Raw genomic sequence first — 26,197 nt, forward strand, 5'->3', positions numbered from 1 at the left:
GCAGCAGCTTGACAATCGGTAGCTGTTGCTTCCACTAACAAGGCGGACTCTCAGTCTTGTTCAGCTGGTTCTGGTTGACTGTCAGTTGCAGGCTTGATGTTTCTGGCTGGTACCCAAATGGGCTGTCCTGCATTCTCTGGAAAGACACAAGCATATCCTTGGCCCTTGGTTAGTAGAAGCTTTTCTACAGGTGTTGGAATCCAGGTTCTGAATTCTGTGTCCACTTGGACATTAATGGCAAATATACGGGTGGGATGGGGTCTAGCTGCTGCCCTGAGAGCCTGGGATGCCCAGGGACTGCCACAAATGTCGGGATCCTCACTGGGTGTAGATGGAATGCCCTCGTATGGGTTATTGCCTCAAGGTCATCTAAGTTCATCCCACAGATATTTGGGGGGTGGCTGACTAGGCAGTGCTGCGTTGTCTGCTGTCATGTCATTTTCACTATTGGAGCTCTCTCTCCCTAAGTCATCAACGGTTACCTGTGAGGCAGATGCCTGGAGTGACAGGCTCTTATCACTCACAGATTCATTATGTTTGGTGATCTGTGTGGGCTTCTGAGAGGGGCGTATCTCTCTGATGTTTGAGCGCTTAGGAGTGGCGTGCCACGCCAACTCTAGCTAAAGGAAAGATACGCACAGCACTGCTGCCATAACAAAACAAATTCCTGGCTCCTCAGTGGCTGATGGCATTCTGCAGGGGGCTCCCTACGTTGGACAAACAGACAGTGGTGTATCAGATCATATATATATCCTGTGCTTAGTTGGGGGGACTTCCTTGATTCCTTAGGTCAAGGCCATATACCCACACAGTGTCTCTGGAGTGTCACTTCTCTCAAGTGAGGGAAGATGACTTGATTCTGAATTCTGGGATGATCAGTCCCTTATGTAAATTCGCTGGGTGAACCGAAAGTAAAAGGAGGAGCCGAGAAGCGGCATTACGCTTCTGGGCAGTGTGTGCCTAACCTGGGGTCGCTTTGACTGAGGACAAGGACAAGGGCAAGGAACGGGGCGTAGGAGGGGATTCTGTGCTCACCTTCACAGAACCAAACAACACACAAAACACCGAGGGGCCTACTTGCCGAAATCAAGGGGGGACCTCGCTGAGTCCAGCATGCTCTCTCTCAGTCACGTTGGGCACCAGATGTTGCTGTGGATTTGTTCTGAGAGGAGGAGCGCGGTAGGGGCAAGAGGCACAGAGTCACCACACAGATCCTGGGAGTTGCATGAAAGCAGGCCAGAGGTGAGCAGCCTGTAGACTCGTTTATTTCAGTTGGTACAGCAGCTTATATAGCTGAGATAGCCAATCCAGTCAAGGGGTGGTTTATGTCCTAACCAGTCACAGCCCGTTGCCAGGCAGGCTCTGTTGCCAGGTGGTTTCCCACGTGGTTTCCCAGGGGTTTTCTGAAGCCATTCCTGAGTAACTGACACTGCTTGTCAGCGGCCATCTTGGCATGGCATTCTCATTCCACCTCATCCTGGCTGTTCCACTTCTGATCCAGCTCCTTGCTAATGCACTTGGGAGAGCAGCAGAAGATGGCCCTAGCTAATACATGGGCTCCTGCACCTATATGGAAGACCTGGAAGGAGCTCCTGACCCCTGGCTTTGGCCTGGCCCATCCCCAGCTCTTGTGGCCTTTAAAGGAGTGAACCAGCAGATGGAAGATCTCTGCCTCTCTCCTCCTTTCTCTGTATCTCTGCCTTTCAAATAAATAAATAAATATTTTTAAAAAATAATTATAAATGCTGAGATTTTGGTGAATATAGGTACTGAATAAATAATCTTTTTTCCTGTCTTATTTTGCTATGTGTATGTGTGTGTGTGTGTATAAATAAAATGTATGTATTTTCCAAGACTTCCACATTTAGTATCGTATTTGAGTTGTTTTCAGAGTCATGGGCATGGTAAGCAAGCACTTGAGAAAGTGGAATGAACCTGCTTCCCCATTCTGCCTTCAGACTCAAATTCCACCCCTTACTGCCCTTAATCTTTAGATCCTGTGGTTATGACTTGATCTAGGTTTGTCCTCTCTGATGGCTTCTTCGGGGCTGATCTTCTTAGTTCCTAGTCTAATAACATGTTTCTTTTGATTTTGCTTGTAGTTGGGGGTCTCTTGCAGTAGGATTATGTTTTTATGTAATATGGCCTATTTAGGACTCCAGGGCAAGACTGTATATCTTTAAGTAGAGGAAGCAGAGCTGTAGATTTTAATCTGAAGCAACTTGTAAGTGTGGGGCAATGTGAGAAAAACAGGTTTGGGGTTCAGGTTGGGTAAATTTTGCTCTGAGATAGCTTTGCATTTAATGTTAGGCTGTGGAGCAGAGGTGAATAACATCTCCTTGTGCTCTGTTCAGATAGGTGGGCTGTGGAGTGAAGTAGAATTTTGATTTATTTGTTTTCCAGGTACTGTGAAAATTAACAATTAAAATAATAAAGAGTGGGAGTCAAGATTTGCCACAGAACGAAATGAATTTGATAGTTTTTTTTCTTAATGTATTAGTTTTTCTAAGCGTAAGAGCTTGGTTGCCGAGATTGATCTCCTTTGTCCTGTGTTGCTGATGTGTGCACAGGAGAAGCCTGGGAAGGAGGTTGGGATTGGTAGAATCAGAACTTTCTGGAGGGACTGATCTTGGGGAACATTTAAGGCCAGAAATGGGCTTGTCAAGGACCAGGTCAGAAATGCTATAGCTCGGTTGCTGTCAGTTTTCAGGGATCCTCTTGATAGTCTGTATATCAGGATGGGTGTCCATGTCCTTTGTGTTTGTTTTCCCCTTAGAGGCAAGAAGCATGTTGCTTCTTCAGAGTCCTGGTAGAAGGACACTTTAAGATTGTGGAAAAATGGAATTAAAAGACACGTTTATTTTAGTACCAAAAAATTGAAATGCATGCATAATTTTCATAATACACTTTTTCCATGAACTTTCTGAAGACCACTAGTATGTGCTGGCTAATGAGCAAGAGCACCAGTGCTCTGTCACAAATCCACTACTTGCAGCTTCTGTGATTTGTGTTCGGGGGAGCCTGGTAATGGTGAAGCCGTTGTGAGCAACAGCCCTGCACCTCTGACCACAGCAGCTGTCACTACTGCCTCCTCTATCCATTGCCTGTCGATGAACCCACAGAAGATTCTTTGTATTTCCTTAGACGGTTCCTGAACTGAACATGGCATGTGCACTTGAGGCCTGTGCTTCCAGGAGGGTAGAAGGAGTGGTAGCTGTTCCTCTGGCTTGTGAATTGTCTGTGGTGCAACTCCTGGTCCTGACATTTTATAGCCTGAGTTTGCATGTGTGAGCCTAATCTGAGATGCACGTCTGGGCAGGTTCACTCTAATCCAGACCAAAGAAGATAGCAGTGTAGAACAGAAATGGATTTAAACTTGGATTCTCTTGGAAAGCTCAGTAAGGAAGACAAATCTAGGTCTCCGGTGGACCTTATGCTAGAATTTTCTATTCTGATTTTCTTGGTTTAAGGTTCTTTGTAAGCAACAGAAATTAACTTTGGCTAACAAGCAAGCAACAAGAGCATTTATTCGGGGAGAGTATAGGATCGCTAACAGACTGGAAAAAAAAGTTGACCAGCCAGTCTTCAGAAGGGACTGGGGCCAGAACAGCCCAGGGATCATGGAGCAGGAGTATCTGTGGGGCTGAGTAAGCACCACCAGTATCCCAGTCCTGCTTCTCTCTGTTCAGAAGTCAGAACCCAGGGAGAGAGGCCCAGCTGGTGTGGCCTGGGTCAGGCAGGGGAACCCTGACTGACAGTCATGCCAGATACTGTACAGCGAGTGGTCTCCTGAGCCACAGCGGCCTGCTATTTCTCAGAAAAGGGGACAGCTGCTGGGCAGGCAAGAACAGGAGGGGCCTTCTGCCCTCAAATTCCCAGGAACAACTGTTAAGACTGGAGCAAACAGCTTCTACCTAATACTGCTGTGAGTGAATTCTGCTTTGTGACTTTCATGTCAGAGGCCTAAGCTTTTTGGTGGTGTTATGTTGAAAGTTGACCCCACTGAGCATTGTTTCTCAGTGAACCACTGTGCAAGAGTCTTGATGGGTGGGAGTCCCCCGCCCTCCCTGCACCTCGTAAAGGTTTCTCCCAAGGATTTCTCTCAATCTGGGCTGTGTTCAGTGGCATGGAGAGGCTGTCCGGTTTGGCAGAGAGCAGCTCAAAGGGGGATGTCTGTTATTTGGGCATGCTTTCCTGTTCCACACGTGAGGAAAATGCTCCTTGGGTAGTGGCCTTTTAGAAATGCCTAATAAGGAAGAGAACCAAGAGCTTCTTACCAGAGCTGGAGGGACGGTTCATTGTTTTCTTTGGTTAGACTGAGAGCAGCCCACAGGCACTTGAGAGATGACCAGGATTATTTGTGTGTGTGTATTGATGTCTCCAGACCGTTCCCTGGCCTTGAAACTGCTACCTCCCCATAGTAACTCAAGTGTGTAGTGCCAAGTCCTCTTGGTTAATCAGTTGTTTTCCCTTCTGCCAGGTAACTGCAAATGGTGCCTATTGTCCGTGCTGTCCAGCGTGTGCCTGGCTGATCCATGGTCACTTTCCGGGATGGCAGCAAGGTGACTTCAGCTGAGAATGACCCTGACTGAAAGGCTGCGTGAGAAGATATCTCGAGCCTTCTACAACCATGGACTGCTCTGTGCATCCTATCCCATCCCCATCATCCTCTTCACAGGGCTCTGCATCTTAGCCTGCTGGTATGTTTCTAGGTTGCTCTGGATAGCATGGGATGGAGTCTGGGGACAGTGGACGTCTTGTCCCTGATTGCTGCACAGCCCTTGGCCTCTGTGTGTGTTACACACAATGTGACCTTGGGCTCATTGAGCTTTGAGTGGAGAGTTCTAGTCCTGGGCTGTTTAGCCAATAAACAAAAAGATTGGCCGGCGCCGTGGCTCAATAGGCTAATCCTCCACCTTGCGGCGCCGGCACACCGGGTTCTAGTCCCGGTTGGGGCGCCGGATTCTGTCCCGGTTGCCCCTCTTCCAGGCCAGCTCTCTGCTATGGCCAGGGAGTGCAGTGGAGGATGGCCCAGGTGCTTGGGCCCTGCACCCCATGGGAGACCAGGAAAAGCACCTGGCTCCTGGCTCCTGCCAGGATCAGCGCGGTGCGCCGGCTGCAGCGGCGGCCATTGGAGGGTGAACCAACGGCAAAGGAAGACCTTTCTCTCTCTGTCTCTCTCTCTCACTGTCCACTCTGCCTGTCAAAAAAAAAAAAAAAAAATAAACAAAAAGATTGTGGGCTGGCCTTGAATCATTTATTTGCCAGATTTGTTCATATCACTGGCACTAATTTCAGAATAATGTCAGACACTTCCAAGAATCTGCAAGATAAGTGAAAATCACGATCTTTTAATTTTCCTTCTCAACGGTGGCAGTTTTATTTTTGGTACTTGGTTAAGAGCATGAGGGGCCTTTATAGTGTTAACACAGAGTCCGTCTGAACAGTTCCTTGGACGTCATCTTGCAGGCTCACCCCAGACTTGCTTCTTTGTTCTCTGGATATTTTCTTGTGTTTGCATGGAGCCTCCTTCTGACCTTGTTGCTGCCTGCTGTGTGGCCAAGGACAGTTGTGAAAGCGGGAGCTGTCCCTGGTTCCTATCTTTTCCAAGGCCTCCTGCAAGCCTGAAGGCTGTGGCTCACAGTGGCCTGAAAGGAGGGGCTTGATGTAAAAAGTTTCTGATGATGGTTTTTGCTCCAAAATGCACACATAAAAAGGTCCACCTTATTTTCTCTGAAAAGAATCCTTGTTTCCAGATGTGCTGTCTATGTAGATGATGGCATGTATTTTCCAGGCTGTGCTGGAGGGAGGATGGTTCAGGACTCAACCTCCTATCCAGTTCAGTTGTTTATGATCCCAGGTTCTTCCCTAATGACCATCATTCATTGAGAGTCTCCTGATGGATGCTTCAGGTATATAATTAAATGTCTCCTTGATCCTCATAGTAACTGTAGGAAGTGGTCCAGTTATATTTCCATCTAACAAGGGGCGAGGGACTTACAGACTTGCCTGTTTTACACAACTAATCAGTAAAGAAACATTTTAAAGTCTTGACCTTAGGGACCCTGGTGCTTGCACCTGCACCTGTCACCCTGCTTTTCCTTACTCTGGCCCAGTGTATTTATATTAATGCTTAAACTTTGCTAAATTTTGTTGTGCAGGATAGAGTACTTAACAGGTACATTCTGAAGTGATGAATTAGGAGTGTTCTGAGACAGCAGATTTTGAGAATTTTGTTTTGTTTTGTTTTGTTTTCCAAGTTAATACCTGTATCTGTTTCTGGCCAAATGCTGGGGCAAGAGTTTTCAAACCTGGGCTAGCATCAGAATATCCTGAAGGGTGTGTTGAACACAGATAGCTGGACCTCATTCCAGAATTTGATTTATCGTGTCTGGAGTGGATTTAAGAACTTGCCTCTGTAATAAGTTCCCTGTCCTAGGAACCACATGCCAAGAACAACTAGATCGTGTCTTTTTTTTTTTTTTTTTTAAAGATAATTTATTCAAAAGGCAGTTAGACAGATCTTCCATCCATTGATTTACTCCCCAAATGGCAGCAACAGCCAGGGCTGGGGCAGGCTGATGCCAGGAGCCAAGAGCTTCTTCTGGGTCTCCCATGTGGGTGGCATGGTCCCAAGGGCTTGGGCTGTCTTCCGCTGCTTTTGTTTTCCCAGGCCATTAACAGGGAGCTGGATCAGAAGTGGAGCAGATGGGTCTTGAACTGGTGCCCATGTGGAATGTTGGTGCTGTTTAACTGCTGTGGCACAGTGCTGGCCCCTAAGTTGTGTCTTTCTTGAAAATTTCTCTGAAGTTTTGCCACATCTCTCAGCTAAAAGCGTTTTTTATTTCTTATTTTGGGAGCAGCATTTTGTGGTAGCACTCATGGTCATTATTATCATATTGACTTGTGCTGAGGGGGTTGAGTTTAAGAGGTAATTGTTGGGGCTGATGGCTTTGTGGTTTAGTGGGGTTAGGCTGCCACCAGTGATGCCGACATCCCATATGAATGCTGGTTTGAGTCCTGGCTGCTCTGCTTCTGAACCAGCTCCCTGGTAATGCTCCTGGGAAAGCAGAAAATGGCCCAAGTATTTGGGCCCCTTCTACCTATGTGGGAACCAGGTTCCAACTTTGACCATTTGGGCAGTGAACCTAGTGGAAGATTCTTCTCTCTCTCTCTCTCTCTCTCTCTCTGCTTTTCAACTAAATAAATATTAGAAAACAAATATTTACAAAGGTAATTGTAGGAGAAGGGCGGGAAGGGGAGGATGGTTCTTCCCTGCCTCCACTTTGTGGGTTCTGGGTACTGCTGGCTGGGACCAGGCTGCTTCCTGGAACTTAGCAGAGAACACAGGATATGTGTAGCAGTGCTAGAGTGCAGCTGGGGCTCATCTCTGAATGAATAGTTTGATATCACAGAGATTTCAAAGTAGACTGTCCTTGGATATATGACGTGAGGGCCTCTGGCATGCAAGCTTGATGGACTAGTGGAGGTCTCAAGTATGGAGAGCACCTCACTGCCTGGGGTCGTTTACGGAGGTGAGGGTTGGAGACTAGGGAATGGCGCATGTGATCATGACAGCGTCTGACCACTTGACAGTCTAGATGTAGCTGAGTTGGGCAGGTGCCTACCTTATATCCCCCATGTACACTTGGCTAAACCTGAGTCCTAACAAAGGGGTGTGTGGGAAGGAAGGAAAACTGATCTGCACTGACCACCAGCTGTATAGGTTCTCAGGGGATGGTGATCATTGCATTCAGGAATTTGCCCATCTGCATCGGGCAGAATCCAGGGAGTGAGAGGACTCATGTGGTGGTGGTGGTGGTGGGAGTAGGATTGCCCTCTAGTACACTGGGGACATCAGTTTTCCTCTCTGAGCTGTTGTTGTGACTGTGGTTTCAGCACCTGAGAGCCAAGTGTACTATTTTAGATGACCTTGGTGATGCACCTTGCATGTGAGCTACAATCAGCTCTTCCTGCCTGGCCCTTAGATGCAACAGCTGTTCTGTCCTCTGGGAAAATCTGATGAAACTTGTAGCAAACAGACAGTGTGTAAGAGGTGTCTGTTTACCTTTCCTAAAGGTTAGGCCACTGGGAACTGAGGTGTGACCCAGCAGTGACCCAACAAGGCAGAGGGTGCTGTTGCCCCTGGCTTGCCCTGGAAAGTGGTAGATGTACCATGGGAAAGAGTGTCTGCATGCCAGGCTACCTGAGCTGCCTGTGTGCAAGTCAGAGAGTAATGTGAGTTGAGTTACTTGTGATTCCGCAGGTACTGCTTGTGGTGAGAGAAAGTGGATTTTAACTTGGAGAGAAAGTTGAAATCACAGAGGTGATGTCAGAACTCCTGAAGGGTGACAGCCTTGCCCTGCCAGTGTTTGAGAGCAGCCTTGCACTTTGCCCTTGACTTTTTCCTCTGCATGAGAGCAGTATCTTCAGGCTGAGGCTGAACATCTTGGTTATTGCAGCCTCTGCCCATATGGCAAGGTTCCCCATGACCACCATGCCCGTTTCACGCCACACACAGGGACCATGTAACAGCTTCCCTCCCTCTGTGCCTATATGGCCACTCTTCAGACATATTTGTATATTCTTTTGTGAACAATAAAGAAATGAAATGGCCCTTTCTGTGCCTGTGCTGCTGAGAGGCTGAATGAATATCTGAGAATGAAGTCGCAAAGCACTTTTGACCTCTGCCCTGAGGCCTGGACTCCTGAGAGTCCCTGAGGCCAACTCCCTGCAGCTGCTCCATGGCACTGACCTGTTGGATATTCCAGAGCCAGAGTCCTTTCCCAAGCAAAAGTTACCCTGGCCTCACAAATAAGCCCTGTATAAGCTCTCAGACACCTGTGGGAGATCAAAAACTCCTGTATCACCCAAGGCTTCCTCAAAGAGAAGGGCTGTCTGGGGGCCAATGCTGTGGCACAGTTGGTTAATGCCCTGGCCTGCAGTGCCGGCATCCTGTATGGGTACCGGTTCTAGTCCCGGCTGCTCCTCTTCCGATCCAGCTCTCTCCTATGGCCTGGGAAGGCAGTAGAAGATGGCCCAAGTCCTTGGGCCCCTGCACCCACATGGGAGACCGGGAAGAAGCTCCTGGCTCCTGACTTCGAGTCGGTACAGCTCCGGCCGTTGCAGCCATCTGGGGAGTGAACCAGCGGATGGAAGACCTCTCTCCCTGTCTCTACCTCTCTCTCTAACTCGGTCTTTCAAATAAATAAAATAAATAAATAAAAAAGAGAAGGGCAGTCTGGAGATCTCAGATATACCCTCCTCTAGTCCTTCACTGTCTTGCCTCTACTCTGTGTTCTTCTCTGTAAGAACTCCTGATGTCTCCAAGGAGGTGTCTTATGTGGTTTCTTCTCTGAGTCATTCCTGTGGTTTCTGTATCTGTATACCTTCAGTGAGCTTTTCTTTTTCTTTCTTTCTTTTTTTTTTTCTCTTTTTTGACAGGCAGAGTGGACAGTGAGAGAGAGAGAGAAAGATCTTCCTTTGCCGTTGGTTCACCCTCCAGTGGCCGCTGCGACCGGCGTACCGCGCTGATCCGATGGCAGGAGCCAGGTATTTATCCTGGTCTCCCATGGGGTGCAGGGCCCAAGGACTTGGGCCACCCTCCACTGCCTTCCCGGGCCACAGCAGAGAGCTGGCCTGGAAGAGGGGCAACCGGGACAGAATCCGGCGCCCCGACCGGGACTAGAACCCGGTGTTCTGGCGCCGCAAGGTGGAGGATTAGCCTAGTGAGCCGCGGCGCCGGCCTTCAGTGAGCTTTTCATCACAGTTACCTAGTGATGGGAATGGGAGCAGTCTAGATCCAAAATTGTCTACATAATTTGCAGGACCACCTAATGCAGTGTGAAACAGAAAAATGCAGGGCTGCTTACTCAAAAAGCAGGAGTTGAGGGGTGCAGGGGAGTACCAACAGAGGTACTGAAATCTACCTGGATGGGAGTAGGTGCAAGGCATACTCCTACCAAAAGGCTTGCCAGACATGCTGTGGTGTGTCATCCTGAGAATGGGGTTGGCTACTGCTTCAGGACACAGGTAAGTACATCTTACCCCAGTCCTCTTTGCTTTTGCACTCAGGCCTCTACCTGAAGGTGGCAACAGATACACACTTAACTCTGGCAGGGCCAGGTCCTGGGATTCAGGTGACTGGGAGCTGGGTCTGTTTGTTGGAGAGGAGATACATACACCTACTATCTGAGCCCTGAGCATGTGACTGTTGTTGCGTTGAACTTAACTTTAAAAACACGAGTTTTAGTTTGAACTTTCTTTGACACAGGATTTGAGTATAAGTAGCTTATATACAAGATGAAATGAACTCTGGGAGTGTTGCGGGGGAGTGAGATTGCAGGAAAAGTGCATTACCGAGTAAGCCGTCACTTGAGTGGCTAAGATTAATCTCACTCGGGAACCCAGAGGAACAGTGCAGGACACCCCCCCAGTGCCCCCAACCTGAGTGTGGGGAGCTGAAGTATGTAGGCCAGGAATCTGCAAACTCTTACCACCCAGGGTCAGATACTAAATGCTCCACTGTCACAGGCCACAAGTAATCTATGTCACGTATTCTTTGTTTTCTGATTCAGTATAGCCCTTTAAAAATGTAAAAACTATTCTTAGCTCACAGACTACAAAAACAGGCCTTGGACTGGATTGGTTTATAGGCTAAAGTCTGCCAACTCCTAATTTATACAGCAGCAGCAGCCCCTAGTTGAGGGCTGCTTCCAGTTCACATCAACTCTCAGCACTTGTGGCCTCCTGGAGCAAGAGAGAACTCTGTGGGACAAAGAGGTGCAAGTGTTGGCTGTTGCCCAGAAATAAGAAGAGGAGAATGTAGGGAGCCAGCAGCTCTGGGACCATCTTGGGTACCCAGATGCAGGGAGCAGGCTATACATGCATGGCAACAGAAAACTGTGTGGCCAACAGGGGGACGGGGAGGGTACCAGTCAGGACAGAGCAAAAGAGGAGTGCTCTGATACTAACAGACCCTAGGAGCCATGCAGAGAAATTTGGTCTTGAGTTCAGTCCTGATTAAGAGGCAAGAGTGTGGTTTTGGGGGTAGAATCAAGGAGTCCTGCTATGCTAATACACTCTTGCAGGTGGGAATTAATGGTTGCTTGATCCAGATTGAAGCTGTGGAGGTGTTGAGACACTGTTGATTTTTTAAATGTATTTTGAAGGTGGAACCCTTGGGATTTTCTGAGGGCCAGATGTGGAATGAGAGAGAGGAGTCATGATCTAAGTACTTGGCCCAAGTGGCTGGACTGGTGGAAAAGGGTGCTTTGGATACCTGCTTCATTCCCTCTGCCACTGTAAGATCAGGGCATGCTGAGTTATAATCTGATTATAGAAATAAACTGTGGGCAGGCGCTGCTGCTCACTTGGCTAATCCTCCGCCTGCGGTGCTGGCACCCCATGTTCTAGTCCCGGTCAGGGTGCCAGATTCTGTCCTGGTTGCTCCTCTTCCAGTCCAGCTCTCTGCTGTGGCCCAGGAAGGCAGTGGAAGATGGCCCAAGTGCTTGGAGTGCATGGGAGACCAGGAGGAAGCACCTGGCTCCTGGCTTCGGATTGGCACAGCACACCAGCCGTAGCGACCATTTGGGGCGTGAACCAACGGAAGGAAGACCTTTCTCTGTGTCTCTCTCACTGTCTAACTCTGCCTGTCCAAAAAAATAAAAAACAAAAAAAGAAATAAACTTTGTGGAAGCAACTTGGAGGTGGTGGTAGGGGTACACAGACAGCTTAAAATGTTTTTAGTCTTTTTTCTCATCTTGGGAAAATGAGTGTTTTTTACTTCTGAAAATTGCTTGATAGCTTCCTCCTCTGGAATTTTGTAGCTGTGAGTGGTGATTAGGTCCTTCCCGTTGGCATCTTTGCAAAATTGTTTTTTGGAGGTGGGGCACTTTTCTTTCACTTCTGTTAAAAGGAATATATGGTGATTTACATTCTCAAGCAGAAGAGCATTGTGGCTGAGGCGAGCGTTCGTGCCTTTGTGCAGTCCTGTTAGCAGAGCGCCTTCAGTGGCGGTGATGCCATGTCTGCTGCTCTCAGCCGGTGCTGCCTCCCTCTGTGTCCTAACTCTGCTCTCCGTTCTGCTCGTCCCAGCTGCCCGCTGCTGAAGCTGCCCTTGCCGGGGACAGGACCTGTGGAGTTCTCCACCCCTGTGAAGGACTACTCGCCTCCACCCGCAGACTCCGACCACAGACGCACAGAGCCCGCCGAGCAGCCGGAGTGGGTAGGTGCTGGCCAGCTGCTGAGGGCAGTACAGGCCCAGCCAAGGCCTTCTGTGAGTGAGGCTGAGGCTGTCCATATACCAGTTATGACTTCATGTACTTGAATACAGAAGCACCAAAAATATTTAGTTACATGTTTAATGAAGAACGTTTACTGAAAGGAGACGCCAAGTGACACTAAAGTGGGACTGTCCTAGAACACCTGGGATCTGCAGTTGTCCCTTGCTATGACCAACTGGGCCTGAGTTCATACATGGGTTGCTTACACACCATGTGAGGAGCTGGGTGACAGGCCATCTTCTCCTTACTCCTAGCTGAGCATCCCTGAAGTGTTCTCTCACCGGAGCTGTTAGGTCCTATTTTATCCTTACAACTCAGCTTAAAAAGTAGAGGTTTCGGATCTTTCTCACAAGTAAGGAGCCTGAGGCCCAGCATGAAGTGCCTCAGATGTTAGTTGGCAGGGGGCCAACCCTGGGTTGGAGCTCTCATTCTAACCCCAGGCCTCTACTTCTCCTGGACCATGCTGTTCTCAGCTGACCATCTCTGGGGTGAGCACCGATAGAAATGAGGAGCAAACGGTCTCTCCAGCTGAGGGACTCAGGAGCAGGACCTAATTTGCCCTAAGCCTGCACTCACTGTCTGGAACTCAGACAAACTTGATTAGCCTGTCTCTGTACCTTCTACCGGCCAGGTCATAGATGAAGTGTGCTTTTCTCGTGTAGAGTGCCCCGGCCCCGTGGATTGGTGCTGGACTGGAAGTGTCTCTTATTGGGGATAAAACCAAAGCTCAGGGAGCAGAGCTTTTCTCCTACTTTCCCATTCCTTTTTTGGATAATGTAACTTGTTATGAGCTTTACTGTGGTGTTGCTGGAGTGGAAACATATCTTGGAAAATAGGATGTGCTACAGCTACCCTGTTGGTGGGAAGTACACAGCCCTGACTCAGTGTGGCACTGCCTGGCTGCAATTCTGTGGCTTCATGTCCCAGCTTGACCATTGGCTCACTATAGGAGCTTCCAGGTTCAAACCTTTACCGTCATTAACCTCTTAATGCAGTTGTACCACATAATGGTTCCCAGGTCCTAACAAGGAAGGCTATGGATGCTTCCTGAGCAGTAGAGTTGAGTCAGCCTGATGGTGCAGAATACATGTTTAATGACAGCCTGTAAGGGGATTTGTTGTTTGTTTGTTTGTTTGTTTGTTTTGTGAACTCTTTGAACTCTGCCCTTCATTGGCCTAGGACGGTGACAGTAAGTGGATGTGCAGGAATAACTGAGGGCTCAGGAATCAGGATTGTCCGTTTTCTGACTTTCTGTTTGGAGCCTCCATCTCCTTGAGGAGACCCAAGCTTCAGTGCTTCACCTGTATCATTGCAGTTCAGTGATCAGGTGTCACGCCCACTGACTGTCCAGTGCTAATGGAGTGGCAGTGATTGACAGAGGCTCAGGCCAGTGATAATGGAGTGGCACTGATTGATTTTGTTGTTGTTTTTTAAAGGACTGCATACATAAAGCACCAGTCATAGAGTAGGCTTTCTTCTTCTCCTTTTTTTTTTTTTAAGATTTATTTATTGGCCAGCGCCACAGCTCATTAGGCTAATCTTCTGCCTGCGTTACTGGCACCCCGGGTTCTAGTCCCGGTTGGGGCGCTGGATTCTGTCCCGGTTGCTCCTCTTCCAGTCCAGCTCTCTGCTGTGGCCTGGGAGTGCAGTGGAGGATGGCCTGGGTCCTTGGGCCCTGCACCCACATGGGAGATCAGGAGGAAGTGCCTGGCTCCTGGCTTTGGCTTGGCGCAGCGCGCCGGCCGCAGCGCGCTGGCCATAGCAGCCACTTGGCGGGTGAACCAACGGAAAAAGGAAGACCTTTCTCTCTGTCTCTCTCTCACTGTCTGACTCTGCCTATCAAAAAAAAAAAATTTATTTATTTGAAAGGCAGAGCTAGAGAGAGAGAAAGATAGAGTTCTTCCATCTGCTGGTTCACTCCCCAGATGGCCTCAATGGCCAGAGCTGCCAAAGCCAGGAGCCAGGAGCTTCTTCCCAGTCTCCCATGTGGGGGTAGGGGCCAAAGGCTTGGACCATCTTCTGCTGCTTTCCCAGGCCATAGCAGAGAGCTAGATCAGAAGTGGAGCAGCTGGGACTCAAACTGGCACCTATATGGGATGCCGGCACTGCAGACCAGGGCTTTAACCCAGTGTGCCACAGTGCTGGCCCCGGCAATGATTGTTTTAATTAAGAGGGGCAGAGGGGCTGGCTTTGTGGTGTAATGGGTTAAGCTGCTGCCTTAGCACCAAGTCCTGACTGTACCACTTCTGATCCAGCTCCCTGCTAATGGCCTGGGAAAGCAGCAGAGGATGGCCCAGTGCTTGGGCCCCTGAACCCATGTGGGAGACCCTGAAGAAGCTCTTGGCTCCTGGTTTCAGCCTGGCACAGCCCTGGCTGGTGGAGCCATTTGGGGAGTGAACCAGCAGATGGAAAATGTCTGTCTGTCTGTGTCACTGCTTATTTAGCTGTGGTGTCTCATGAGGCTTCCCTTGATTTTGTGACTGCTTCTCAGACATGCCTTGTTTTTGATGTTTCACTCATGGTAAGACTGGAGCGGTGGATTTTAGGAGAAAGGTCTCAGAGGTGAAGTGTCCTCCTCTTAACATCTCAAGGGTATGTGTGATCCGCCTGACTTACTGCTGTTGATGTTAACCCTGATCACCCCAACAGAGTGTCAGGCTTCTTCCTGCTCCGTACTGTACTCTGTGGAAGGAAGTCAGCAGGCACAGTCCACCCTCCTGGATGTGTGCCCTGCTTCTCTTCTTCACTGCCATCCTTTTGGAGTCCTGTTTCGTTAACATTTACACACTAAGTGTTTTGCGCATTGTTGTAGATGTTGAAGAAAGTTTTCTTGTTGAATAAAGGAACAGAATGGCTTATTTAGGAGGCAGTGAGTCTACAGTTTTTCTTGGAGCATGGTAGTGGTAATGTGGGTAGGACCAGGTTGAATCTATCCTGTGGAGTGTAGACTTTAATTTTGTAGGCAGTGGGAGGTTGACACTATGATGAATGTGGTGGTGAAAGTGTTAATTTGATTGAACTTGGAGAAATTGGAGACTGAGAGGACTGTACCTGGAATGCCAAGTCCGGATTTCATAGTTCCAAGAGGTAATGAGAGAGATGCAGCTAGCGTGTTTTCAGCCACACTTCACTCGATGGTTCACATGTGTTGTTTCCATCAGTACTCCTGGTGATCTGGTGAGGTCTGAGATTTTATTCCCATTTCCTTCAGTCAGTGAATTTCTGAGGCTTGGAGCTGCACATCCAGGGGATGGTGGAGCTAGATTTTTGAACCCTGGTGGGTTTGCTGAGTCCCATCTTCCCACCATACCCCCTGCCGGTCAGGGCTGGAGGACAAGAATTAGGAGTCCCCCTCTGCAGAGGACCGGAATGACAAAAGCTCTCCCTGTTCTGAAGGGAGCCTGTGGGGGTGCCAGTATAAAGGTGCGGTGACCTGGGGCTCTAGGTTAGTCTAAATATGAAGGACATAATATGTGTAGAAAGCCTGGGATTTGCAGCCCTGGTTGGGCTCCCCTAGACCACCTTATGATGGAACTGGAACCTTAGACCAATCCCCACCTGCCAGGTCCACAGAGGTGGCCAGGCTTCTTCCGTGCTAGACTTGAAGGCCATCATTGCAAGGTTTATCATGGCTGCTTAAGTCTGGACATAGGGTTTACAAGAAACCCTGGACAGAGGCCTTGTGCCATCAGTGTTGGCCAGAGACCCCAGGGCCTTAGCTTCTGTCCCACATTGCTCACCTGGACCTTTGCTGCTATGTCCTGCTCTCTATGGGATTCATGCTGTTTGGAACTGCCTCAGCAGGTTGGCTGTAGAAGAACATATGGGCTAGGGAATTAGGTAGCCTGGGGTTTTAATCCTGGTTCTGTTGCCTGTCAGCTGTGTGAGATTGGCTACAGCATTTTCTCTCTCCAAGCCTGGGTTTTCCTATCTGTGTCCTTTAGCTCAAGGTCTCACAGGACCACAGTCAGTTAGCAGCAGAGGCTACAGTCAGCTTACAGCTCAGCTGAGGGAGTGTCTGCCTCCAGGTTACTTGTTCAGCTGACCATTAGCAGACCCCTCAGGCTGTGGGCCTGAGGACCTCAGTTCCTCACGGGGTGCTGGTTGAAAGGCCTCTCAATTCTTTGCCTTCCCCAAGCAGCTCACGGTGTGGTGGCTGCAAAAGAAGAGGCAGGAGAGAGTCCTGGTCTTTTTTTTTTTTTCCTTTTTAAAGATTTATTTATTTATTTGCAAGTCAGAGTTACACAGAGAGAGGAGAGGCAGAGAGAGCGTGAGAGAGAGGTCTTCCATCCGATGGTTCATTCCCCAGTTTGCTGCAATGGAATTGGCTGCAATGGCCAGAGCCACGCCAATCCGAAGCCAGGAGCCAGGAGCTTCCTTCGGGTCTCACACGTGGGTGCAGGGGCCTGAGGACTTGGTCCATCTTCCACTGCTTTCCCAGGCCATAGCAGAGAGCTGGATTGGAAGTGGAGCAGCCAGGTCTTGAACCAGTGCCTATATGGGATGCCAGCACTTCAGGCCAGGGTGTTAACTCAGGGTCCTGGAAGGGCGGTGGTCAGAGGAGGTGGTATATGCAGAGTCACGGCCTGGGGCTGGAGTCTCCACAGTGCCATGGCAGTGCTGTGTCCATCAGATGTCTGAGATGACCCTCCTGAGAGAGGCTTCTGCCCCGCTGAGGTCTGAGTGGTGTGTTGAGTGACTGAGTTGCTGCTCAGGTTGGGGCCTGTGGCTGCCAGCCCCATCCAGGTGCCTCTGTACCTCCTGGCAGCTTCTGGTGGGCCTGCTGTGGGGTATGCAGTAAACTGGATGAGGCCTGCTGTCCCCAGAGCGTCATGAACTTAAGCTACATGAGGGCACAGGTGGTTGCTTCTGGTGGTTTCTTTGTGCCCAGGGGCCCAGGAGATATCCACCTGCTGAGCTTGGTTGACGTCTTGGCTCTTGCCCTGCCCTAATTTGGAGTTTGGAATTGTGTGCTCAGTGACCATCCCTTCATCTACACATGGCCCCTCGGAGTCTCTGACTGCAGTGTAGACCTGTGGACAGCCCCTCATCTCTCAGACAGGCCTGGCTTCCCTGGCCCTTAGTCTCCAGTAGATGCTGTAACTCTTTCTGGAGTGTCTTTTTTTTTTTTTTGACAGAGTTAGAGAGAGAGACAGAAAGGTCTTTCTTCCGCTGGTTCATCCCCCAAATGGCTGCTACGGCCGGAGCTACACTGATCCGAAGCCAGAAGCCAGGTGCTTCTTCCTGGTCCCCTGTGTGCGTGCAGGGGCCCAAGCACTTGGGCCATCCTCCACTGCCTTCCCGTGCCACAGCAGAGAGCTGGACTGGAAGAGGGGCAACCGGGACTAGAACCTGGCGCCCATATGGGATGCCGGTGCCACAGGCGGAGGATGAACCAAGTGAGCCACGGCGCCAGCCCTTGGAGTGTCTTTTTGTGTCTTTCTGGAGCACTGCTTTCATCCGGTCACCACTGCACGTCAGATAGGGTTTTTTTCTCTGTTGACTGTATAAAACTCCAGACAGTTCAGCCAGCCTGCATCTTAACCTGCTTCATTGTCCCTGTGATCTGCATTCTTACCCACTAGGACCCCCGTCCAGGCTGTCTGCTCACAGTGTCCCTTATGCCTCAGACATCTTCCTGTCTCCCACCAACCCTCCCCTGTCCCATGGCTCCATTCAGCCCCTCCCCTGGCTCAGCTGCCTGCTACGACTGACCCAGCACACATTTCAGGCACGTTCCACCACACTGAGCACTGGGAGCTGCACAGGTGTACCCTTTTTTCACTCTTGGGACTTGAAGGGTAGACAGCAGGTTCCAGTGAGAAAAGTATGCCTCATATGGGGGGAGTCCTGGATTTGAGTCATGAAAGGCACAGCACCTGTGCCTCTGCCTCCCATAGGACTGGCTCAGGACTCATGGGCCTGGCTGTTGGGTGCTGATGTTTCTAGTAACCCAAAGTCTCTGCAAACACTGTCTGCCTGTGTGAATGTGGCATGCAGGGACACCCTGATGCTGCAGGTGAGTGGCGGCATGCCCTCTCACAGCAAGGAGGTTGAAATCCAGATGTCAGCGGCGTTCTAAGGCTATACTTTTGAACAGCTGGGACTTAAACAAGGGTCTTTTAATATATTTTTTATTTATTTATTTATTTTTGACAGGCAGAGTGGACAGTGAGAGAGAGAGACAGAGAGAAAGGTCTTCCTTTTGCCGTTTGTTCACCCTCCAATGGCCGCCACGGCCGGCGCGCTGTGGCCGGCACACCACGCTGATCCGAAGCCAGGAGCCAGGTGCTTCCTCCTGGTCTCCCATGGGGTGCAGGGCCCAAGCACCTGGGCCATCCTGCACTGCACTCCCTGGCCACAGCAGAAAGCTGGCCCGGAAGAGGGGCAACCGGGACAGAATCCGGCGCCCCAACCGGGACTAGAACCCGGTGTGCCGGCGCCGCAAGGTGGAGGATTAGCCTAGTGAGCTGTGGCGCCGGCAGACAAGGGTCTTTTGATCTTCAGAAACAACTGCCCTACTGCAGTTGGCAAAACATAGAGCAGTGAGATAGGCTGCATCCTTGGGGGAGCTTCGGGTCTGTCACCTGGGCAACAGAAGTTCCATGAAGGGCAAACAGTAAACGTTTAGGTTTTGCAGGCAGATGGCATCTGTCGCAAACACGTGTGAAAGCAGCCATTGATGGTAGTGATGGAATGGCCATGGGGTGCTGCTGTAAGGCTTGATCAGAACAGGCCTGTGAGCCATGGTTAGCTGACACCTGGTGCCACAGCCCTTTGCCCATAGGAGGTGTCAGTGCTTCCTTGATGAATGTGTTCCTGTGGTGCTCCCTCGTGCACTGAGCTGACTTTTCTGCACCCTGCCCTGTTTCTTCTGCAGTATGTAGGTGCCCCAGTGGCTTACATTCAGCAGATATTTGTGAAATCCTCAGTATCTCCCTGGCACAAGAACCTCCTGGCAGTAGATGTGTTCCGCTCCCCTCTGTCTCGGGCATTCCAGCTGGTGGAAGAGATCCGGAACCATGTGCTGAGAGACAGGTACCCATTCCCAGCAGCCTGGCCTCCCTGAATCCCATTCAGAACTGAAGGGAGGGTTACAGTCCTTGGTGTAAGTTCAGTGAGCTGGATCTGCAGAAAAAAAACAAGAAGAATGGAGGCCGAGTCAGCCTTGTATTTCTTGGTGTCCTGTGAACCCACTGGGGTTCCGTTCCCTCTGCAACTATGCCAGCAGCAGAGAGGGAGCTCTGAGCTTCAGCTTCACTTCTCAGGCAGAGCAAGTGTCCATCGGGCTGACTTGTGACGCATGGGGCTTGTCCGTGTGGTGTGAGATGGGCATATAGAGGTGGCTGTGCTGACGAGATGCAAGCCCCGCCTGGGGATGCCTTCAGAAGCCCCAGCCTAGGCCATGCTCAGGCTCATCAGTGGGTGTCTGAGTGTGCTGGCTTCGCAGCATGTATCACTCTGGGTTTTAGTGAGCTGACACCTTTGACAAGCATGCTGTTGAACTAAACAAAACCCCACTTGCCCACTGAATTGGCTAGGTTGTTGTAGTGAGTGGGGCAGTGCATGTCCCCACAGTCCCCACACTTTGTCTCTCTTTGGAGATTTTGGGCTTTGGGGTTCCAGGTGTACTTTGAAGTCCAGACACACATGCTTTGGCTGTTAACCTCCTGGTGATACTTGCCTGTAATGCCCTCATTGTCAGGCTCTTTGGTGATACCAGGAAGCAGATAGAGGACACTTAGGAACCTGATGACTGAGATGACCCATAAGTGCATTGGGCCTGCTTTGAGATGGCAGACACAGCAGGTGCCTTGTCCTGTCTCTTGCACAGCTCTGGGCCCAGGAGCCTGGAAGAGGTGTGCCTACAGGTGACTGACTTGCTGCCAGGCCTCAGGAAGCTCCGAAACCTACTCCCTGAGCATGGATGCCTGCTGCTCTCCCCTGGCAACTTCTGGCAGAACGATCGGGAGCGCTTCCATGCTGATCCTGACATCATCAGGACCATTCACCAGCATGAGCCCAAAACGCTGCAGACTTCAGCCACGCTCAAAGGTACCCCATCACAGGTTCCCTAGGACCCATGGGGGTGGTTGTCAGTCACCATCTCTTCCTTGATGGGTACTCTGGCTGATGAGGGGTTATTGTTATGCGGGTGGCAGTGGGAAGGAATCCTTTGGTCATTTCTTTTGTCAGCACATGCTGATTTCTGTCCACAGACTTGCTGTTTGGTGTTCCTGGGAAGTACAGCGGGGTGAGCCTCTACACCAGGAAGAGGATGGTCTCATACACCATTACCCTGGTCTTCCAGCGCTACCATGCCAAGTGAGATGAGCAGTGCTCTGGGCTTCTGACTGGGCTGAGTGTTCAGAATGCTCCCTGAGAACCTGGGAATGTTTAGGTCTCCTGTTGAAATGTTTCTGTCCCTGGCTTAGCTGAAGGGGTGCTGTCTGCTACACTTGAATGGGGATGGCCTAACAGATGGTTAAGGATAAGGGGTGGGGGCCAGTGTTGTGGCATAGTGGGGTAAGCCACGGTGTACAATACTAGCATCCCACATGGGAGTACCCATTTGAGTCCCGGCTACTCTGCTTCCAATACAGCTCCCTCCCAATATACCTGGAAAGGTGGTAGAAGATGGCTGAAGTACTTGGGCCCCTGCTATCCATGTAGGAGACCCAGATGGAGTTGTGGGCTCCAGGCTTCAGCCTGGCTCAGCTCTGGCTATTGTGGGCATTTGGGGAGTAAACCAGCAGGTGGAAGATATGTTTCCCTCCCTCCCTCCGTTTCTCCTTCTCTTTTTGTTGTTCTGCCTTTCAAATAAATTTTTTAAGAAAGAAAAAGATGAAAGCAGGACCAGCAATTTTAGTGTCCCTTTGGTCTCGTGAGCCTAGGACAGGTGTCCCCAGATGACACATCAGGTGCCTCCAGTTCGCTCTCGGGGGCCTTTGGCAATCAGCTTGGGATTACAGTTGGGTGAGGGGGAGAAAGGAGAGCTTCTGAGACAGCTTTGGACCCGTGGACACTAGCGAAGCTTAGAGCCATAGAGAAGTCCCCTGCCAGCACAGTCAGGGATGCCCAGATGGGCCCCCTTCTGGGGATCTCCTTTGTCCCTGGGCCGAGAGGGATACTCCATCCACCCCCACCCCACTTGATAACCAGGTTCTTGGGTAGTCTGCGTGCCCGCCTCATGCTACTGCACCCCAGCCCCAACTGCAGCCTTCGAGCAGAGAGCCTGGTCCACGTGCACTTCAAGGAGGAGATTGGTGTCGCCGAGCTCATCCCCCTCGTGACGACCTACATCATCTTGTTTGCCTACATCTACTTCTCCACACGTAGGTCCATGGCAGGGAAGCTGGGGGCTTTCTCAAGCCAAATGGGCATTTCCACACCACCCCCTTCCCTGCCTCTGGTGGTGACCTGGCACAAAGATGTGCTGGGTGGTTACCAAAGCCAGGGCTTCATCTTCCATCAGTGTCAGGGGCTTAGGTGGATCCAGTGTTCCTCTCACTTCCAAGAAAAAGATCCTGCCTGGATTAGGGTTCCTGGAGGGTGCACTTGTCCATGAGGCTGGGAAATATTGTACCAGGAGCTTTCCCATCCTCAGCCAACAGGACACAGTACCCCCGGGTGCTGTCAGGAGGGGCCCATGTGGGCTGGGGGCTGGGGAAGCTGCTGCCCTGATATGTCTTCTCTGCCCTGCCCTCCAGGCAAGATCGACATGGTCAAGTCCAAATGGGGGCTAGCCTTGGCCGCCGTGGTCACAGTGCTCAGCTCGCTGCTCATGTCCGTGGGGCTCTGCACACTCTTCGGCCTGACGCCTACCCTCAATGGCGGGTAGGTCCCCAGCAGCTCCACTGGGCCGTAAGGTGGGCCCTCAGGCCAGAGAGCCTTGCACAGCTGAGTGCTTGGCCTTTCCTGGACTGGATGCTTGCTTTCAACTCAAGTCTTCACATTGTTGTTTGTGACATTAAGAGGTACATTTTTTGTACATGCGTTTGTGTACACATATGCCTCTTTGTACATATAATGCATATAAGGGATCATTTTGCTTGTGTATGTGTGTGTGCATATGTGAGGGTCTACCAGTGGGGTGTGTATCTTTGTGTATGTGTGTGCTTCACATATGTGAGTGTGTGTATACATGTATACACATATGTATGTGAGTGCAATCCACAAGCATGTGTTGCATGTGTGTGTATGGATGTGCCTGGGTGTGTTGTACATTTGTACACTGCTTCTTAAAGGGTTTGAGGTAGAGAAGGGTACACTGCTTTCCTTTAACCTTTGAAACTTTTAAATGTCCAATAAAATAGGTTGAGTCTAGCGTTGTGGAGCAGCAGGTTAGGTCACTGCTTGCATCCCTATCAGAGCACCAGTTCCAGTCCCAGCTGCTTTGCTTTCCATCCAGCTCCCTGCTAATGTGTCTGGGAAGGCAGCAGAGGATGACCCAAGTCCTTGGGGGCCCTGCCACCTATGTGGGAGACCCAGTGGGAGTTCCAGGCTCCTGCCTTCTGCCTGCCCTAGCCCTGGCTGTTGTGGCCTTTTGGGGAGTGAACCAGTAGACGGAAGATCTCTCTGTCACTCTGCCTTTCAAATAAATCCTTACGAAATGAAATAGGTCATGTTCAAATGAGCTTTCTGAAAGGTACAAGCACAGTGTCATTTGTCACCTCTGTTCCTGATGTTTCCTTCCCCTGCCTCTCCTCTCTAAATCCCATCCGGAAGCTCTGACTTTGGTCTCCTCGGCTCCCCCATCCTCCCCCATTGCTAACGGATTGATCTCGGCTCACCAGGCTAGTTGTGGAAACGGCAACTTTTGCTTACAGTTTTTGTTCCCTTGCCTGAACCTGGTGGTGTGAAACACTGCCTGTCCCCCTCTCCTCTGTCTCTCAGAGTCCACCCTCACTTTGGCCCCATGGGGAGATCCTGGCAAAGTAGAACCCATGTCCTTGGGTGTCAGCCTGGTGCAGGCTCTGAGGTTGAGAGACCAAGGGCTCAGGCAGCATGTAGGGTTTGCTTTAGGAAGGTTGGTTTCACCACCTCTCAACACGGGCACACAGGGCGCTATGCTGGTTCCAGCCTGCTTCCATTTAGCTGTTATGGCTTGGAATTACTACGTGGGGCTGTGGCCGTGGTCATTTCAGTCAGCCAGCAGTGTCTGGCTCAGGAAGGGCCGGAGAGTTGGGTAGTGGAATCCTTCCTCAGGGCCCCTTCCCTGTGCTGGGGATGGGTGGGTGCGTGGAGAGGGCTGATTGTTGGCACCTCGGCAAGGCTTTGGAGCCTGCCTAAAGCTGAGAGCTGTGTAGACAGAGGCCCTGGTGGGAGTTGCTTGGCCGTCTGTACCTGGGAACTCCACAACATCCCGAGGACTCAGGCTGGGGAGAGCCAGCTGTGTGTTGGGGGCCCTCCACAGCCCCGCCCCTCCCTTCTCCTCCTCTGTCCTAGTGAGATTTTTCCCTACCTTGTGGTGGTTATCGGGTTAGAGAATGTGCTGGTGCTCACCAAGTCCGTGGTCTCGACCCCAGTGGACCTCGAGGTGAAGCTGCGGATCGCCCAAGGTACGACAACAGTGGATCGGGGGCGCTGAGGTGGAGAGGGCCTCTCCCTTGAGGTCCTGGGCTGCCTGAGGAAGCTGGGAGCCCCTTAGGCTTACCTTGCTCTGGCCTCCACTGTCCGTGCAGTGCTCACGGGGCCCTGGTAGCATGAAGCTGTGAGGCTGGCCCGTGCTCGGTCCTGGTCCGTGCATTAACAAGGAAGCAGCGCAGACTGCTGTGGGGCACGTGTTTGCTGGTGCCTTCCAGTCAAGCCATTGCCTCGTGACTGCTCTTCCTGCTTTATCCCTCTGCACCCTCTTCTCTCCTCTTCTCATGACTGGAGCTCTCCCCTGTACCCTCCAAGCCTTGGAAGCCCCACTTCCTTCTAAGCAGCTGTGCAGTGGTGCCAGCACCTTGGGGTCTGGACATGGGCAGGGTCCTGAGGGGTGGGGCGTGTTCTGGTGGGTTGCTTGCTTCAAAAGGCTGGGCCGCTGCCCACTGCTCTGCCCTTCAGAGGAGCGTAGGGTTGTGTGTAGCCTCCTTGCAGAGGGGGGTCATGAGCTGCCCCTGTGCCCTGGTGTTGCCTCCTGCAGGCCTAAGCAGTGAGAGCTGGTCCATCATGAAGAACATGGCGACAGAGCTGTGCATCATCCTCATTGGCTACTTCACCCTAGTGCCTGCCATCCAGGTAAGGCCCAAGGCCTGCTGCTCAGAGGAGCGTGAGCACACTGATGGGCTCCGAAGCTGTGCAGCCAAGGGCAGGTGCGGTGCGCTTCTCCTTCAGTACAGACGCTTCTGCCCAGGAGACGGGACCTCTGCCTGCATGTTGGTTGTATTGCATGCAGGGCTCAGAAGCACTCAGTAAAGCCTGGCTGGGTTGTGGACTTGAGCACTCAGCCAGGCAGGCTCTGCCTTTGACCCCCACCTTTGACCCTTTCCTGCCTGCTTTCCCATTCAGCCGGTGGCAGGAGAGGCTCTGGGGCTTGGAGAAGCCAGTGACTGCAGTTTCAAGCTGCCCAGGCAGCAGCGCTGAGGCCCCTGAACCAGTTCCTTCGTGTCTGCCTCCCACGGCCCCGGTCTGTCCACAGCTGCAGCCTGCACAGGCACAGCCCTGGCCTGACGCACAGGAGGGCAGCGCCCCACACTGGGGAGGGAGAGGGAGCGATGGGCCTGTGCTGAGTATGATTGCAGGCGGTGAAGAGGGGACTTTCCCCAGGGCTGCTGGGAACTGGGGAGGAGCAGGGGGAAAAGCGCACCAGGCTTTCCTCCTGGTAAAACAGTGTTGCCTGCACACCGTGGTGCGGGCGTGGAGTGTTAGCTAATGCCACCATTGTGCCTGTGTGTGCTACACACGGTCATTGTAGCTTCAGTTTGAGCCAAAACTCGTAATGTGCCAGAGGTCTCAAAGGCGGGAGGAAAGTGGAAATCTCAGGAAATCCCATCTTGGGACCGAGGCTGGAGGACAGAGTTAATCCCTCCTGCTCCCAGGCCCTGCCCTCCAGTGCTGGGGCTGGAGAGGAGCTTTCTGATCAGTCCTTGGCTTGGCTAGGTTGGTGGCACAGGATGGGCCAAGGGTTCAGTAGGTGAGGACCTTGGGGATCAGGCTGTTGAGACTTAGAGGTTCCCGAGGAAGACCAAGAGGGTGGTGGAGAGCGCCCACACGGCAGCCTTCTCTGGGGAAAGGTGTGTGTGGGGGGTCTCTGCTGCCCTCTGGTGGGCATGAAGTGAGCTGCTGGCACCGTCCCTCCGTCGCCAGCGTCTCCCTGATGTGTCCTGCCTGCCCCTGCCCTCCTCCCACACCCCGCGTGCTCTCGTTCCAGGAGTTCTGTCTCTTTGCCGTCGTGGGCCTAGTGTCTGACTTCTTCCTGCAGATGCTTTTCTTCACCACTGTCTTGTCCATCGACATTCGCAGGATGGAGGTAGGAGTGGGCTGAGCCTGCCCTGCCCCGCCCTCCTCCCCAGCCCCGAAGACCTCGGGCAGGGGCAGCCCTCCCATGCATGCAGCATGGACAGCAGACTTGGACCCTGACCACTGCGCCCCCAACAGCTTGCAGACCTGAACAAGCGGCTGCCCCCTGAGGCCTGCCTACCCCCAGCCAAACCAGTGGGGCGTCCAGTGCGCTATGAGAGGCCACTGGCTGCACGGCCGTCCACAGCCCACACCATCACGTTGCAAACGTCTTCCTTCCGAAACCTGCGGCTCCCCAAGAGGCTGCGTGTCATCTACTTCCTGGCCCGCACCCGCCTCGCACAGCGCCTCATCATGGTACCTGCCAGCCCTGCCCTGCCTTGCCCTGCTCCCTCTGAGGGCCAGCGCTCAAGCCCTGGAGCTGCTGTGCTCTGCCTTGGGTGCCCATGGCCCTGAAAGGCTGGCTC

At 51.6% G+C, this 26,197-nt stretch overlaps 1 protein-coding gene across 4 annotated transcripts in view; it reads left to right on the plus strand.

Annotated features, from left to right (window-relative positions):
• Positions 1-26,197, plus strand: part of SCAP (SREBF chaperone) — a 78,042-nt gene that overhangs the window by 45,286 nt on the left and 6,559 nt on the right. For all 4 annotated transcript variants that reach the window (XM_008260548.4, XM_051852511.1, XM_008260547.4 and 1 more), the window contains exons 2-12: positions 4,481-4,700; positions 12,097-12,226; positions 19,165-19,322; positions 20,119-20,339; positions 20,504-20,609; positions 21,447-21,619; positions 21,995-22,121; positions 23,733-23,845; positions 24,415-24,509; positions 25,642-25,740; positions 25,869-26,087. In XM_008260548.4, coding sequence (XP_008258770.1) covers positions 4,579-4,700; positions 12,097-12,226; positions 19,165-19,322; positions 20,119-20,339; positions 20,504-20,609; positions 21,447-21,619; positions 21,995-22,121; positions 23,733-23,845; positions 24,415-24,509; positions 25,642-25,740; positions 25,869-26,087 — 1,563 coding nt within the window. In that variant the 5' untranslated portion in view covers positions 4,481-4,578. The remainder of the gene's footprint in view (positions 1-4,480; positions 4,701-12,096; positions 12,227-19,164; positions 19,323-20,118; positions 20,340-20,503; positions 20,610-21,446; positions 21,620-21,994; positions 22,122-23,732; positions 23,846-24,414; positions 24,510-25,641; positions 25,741-25,868; positions 26,088-26,197) is intronic.

Source organism: Oryctolagus cuniculus, chromosome 10, assembly GCF_964237555.1.
Source record: "Oryctolagus cuniculus chromosome 10, mOryCun1.1, whole genome shotgun sequence".
NCBI classification, from domain to species: Eukaryota; Metazoa; Chordata; class Mammalia; order Lagomorpha; family Leporidae; genus Oryctolagus; species Oryctolagus cuniculus.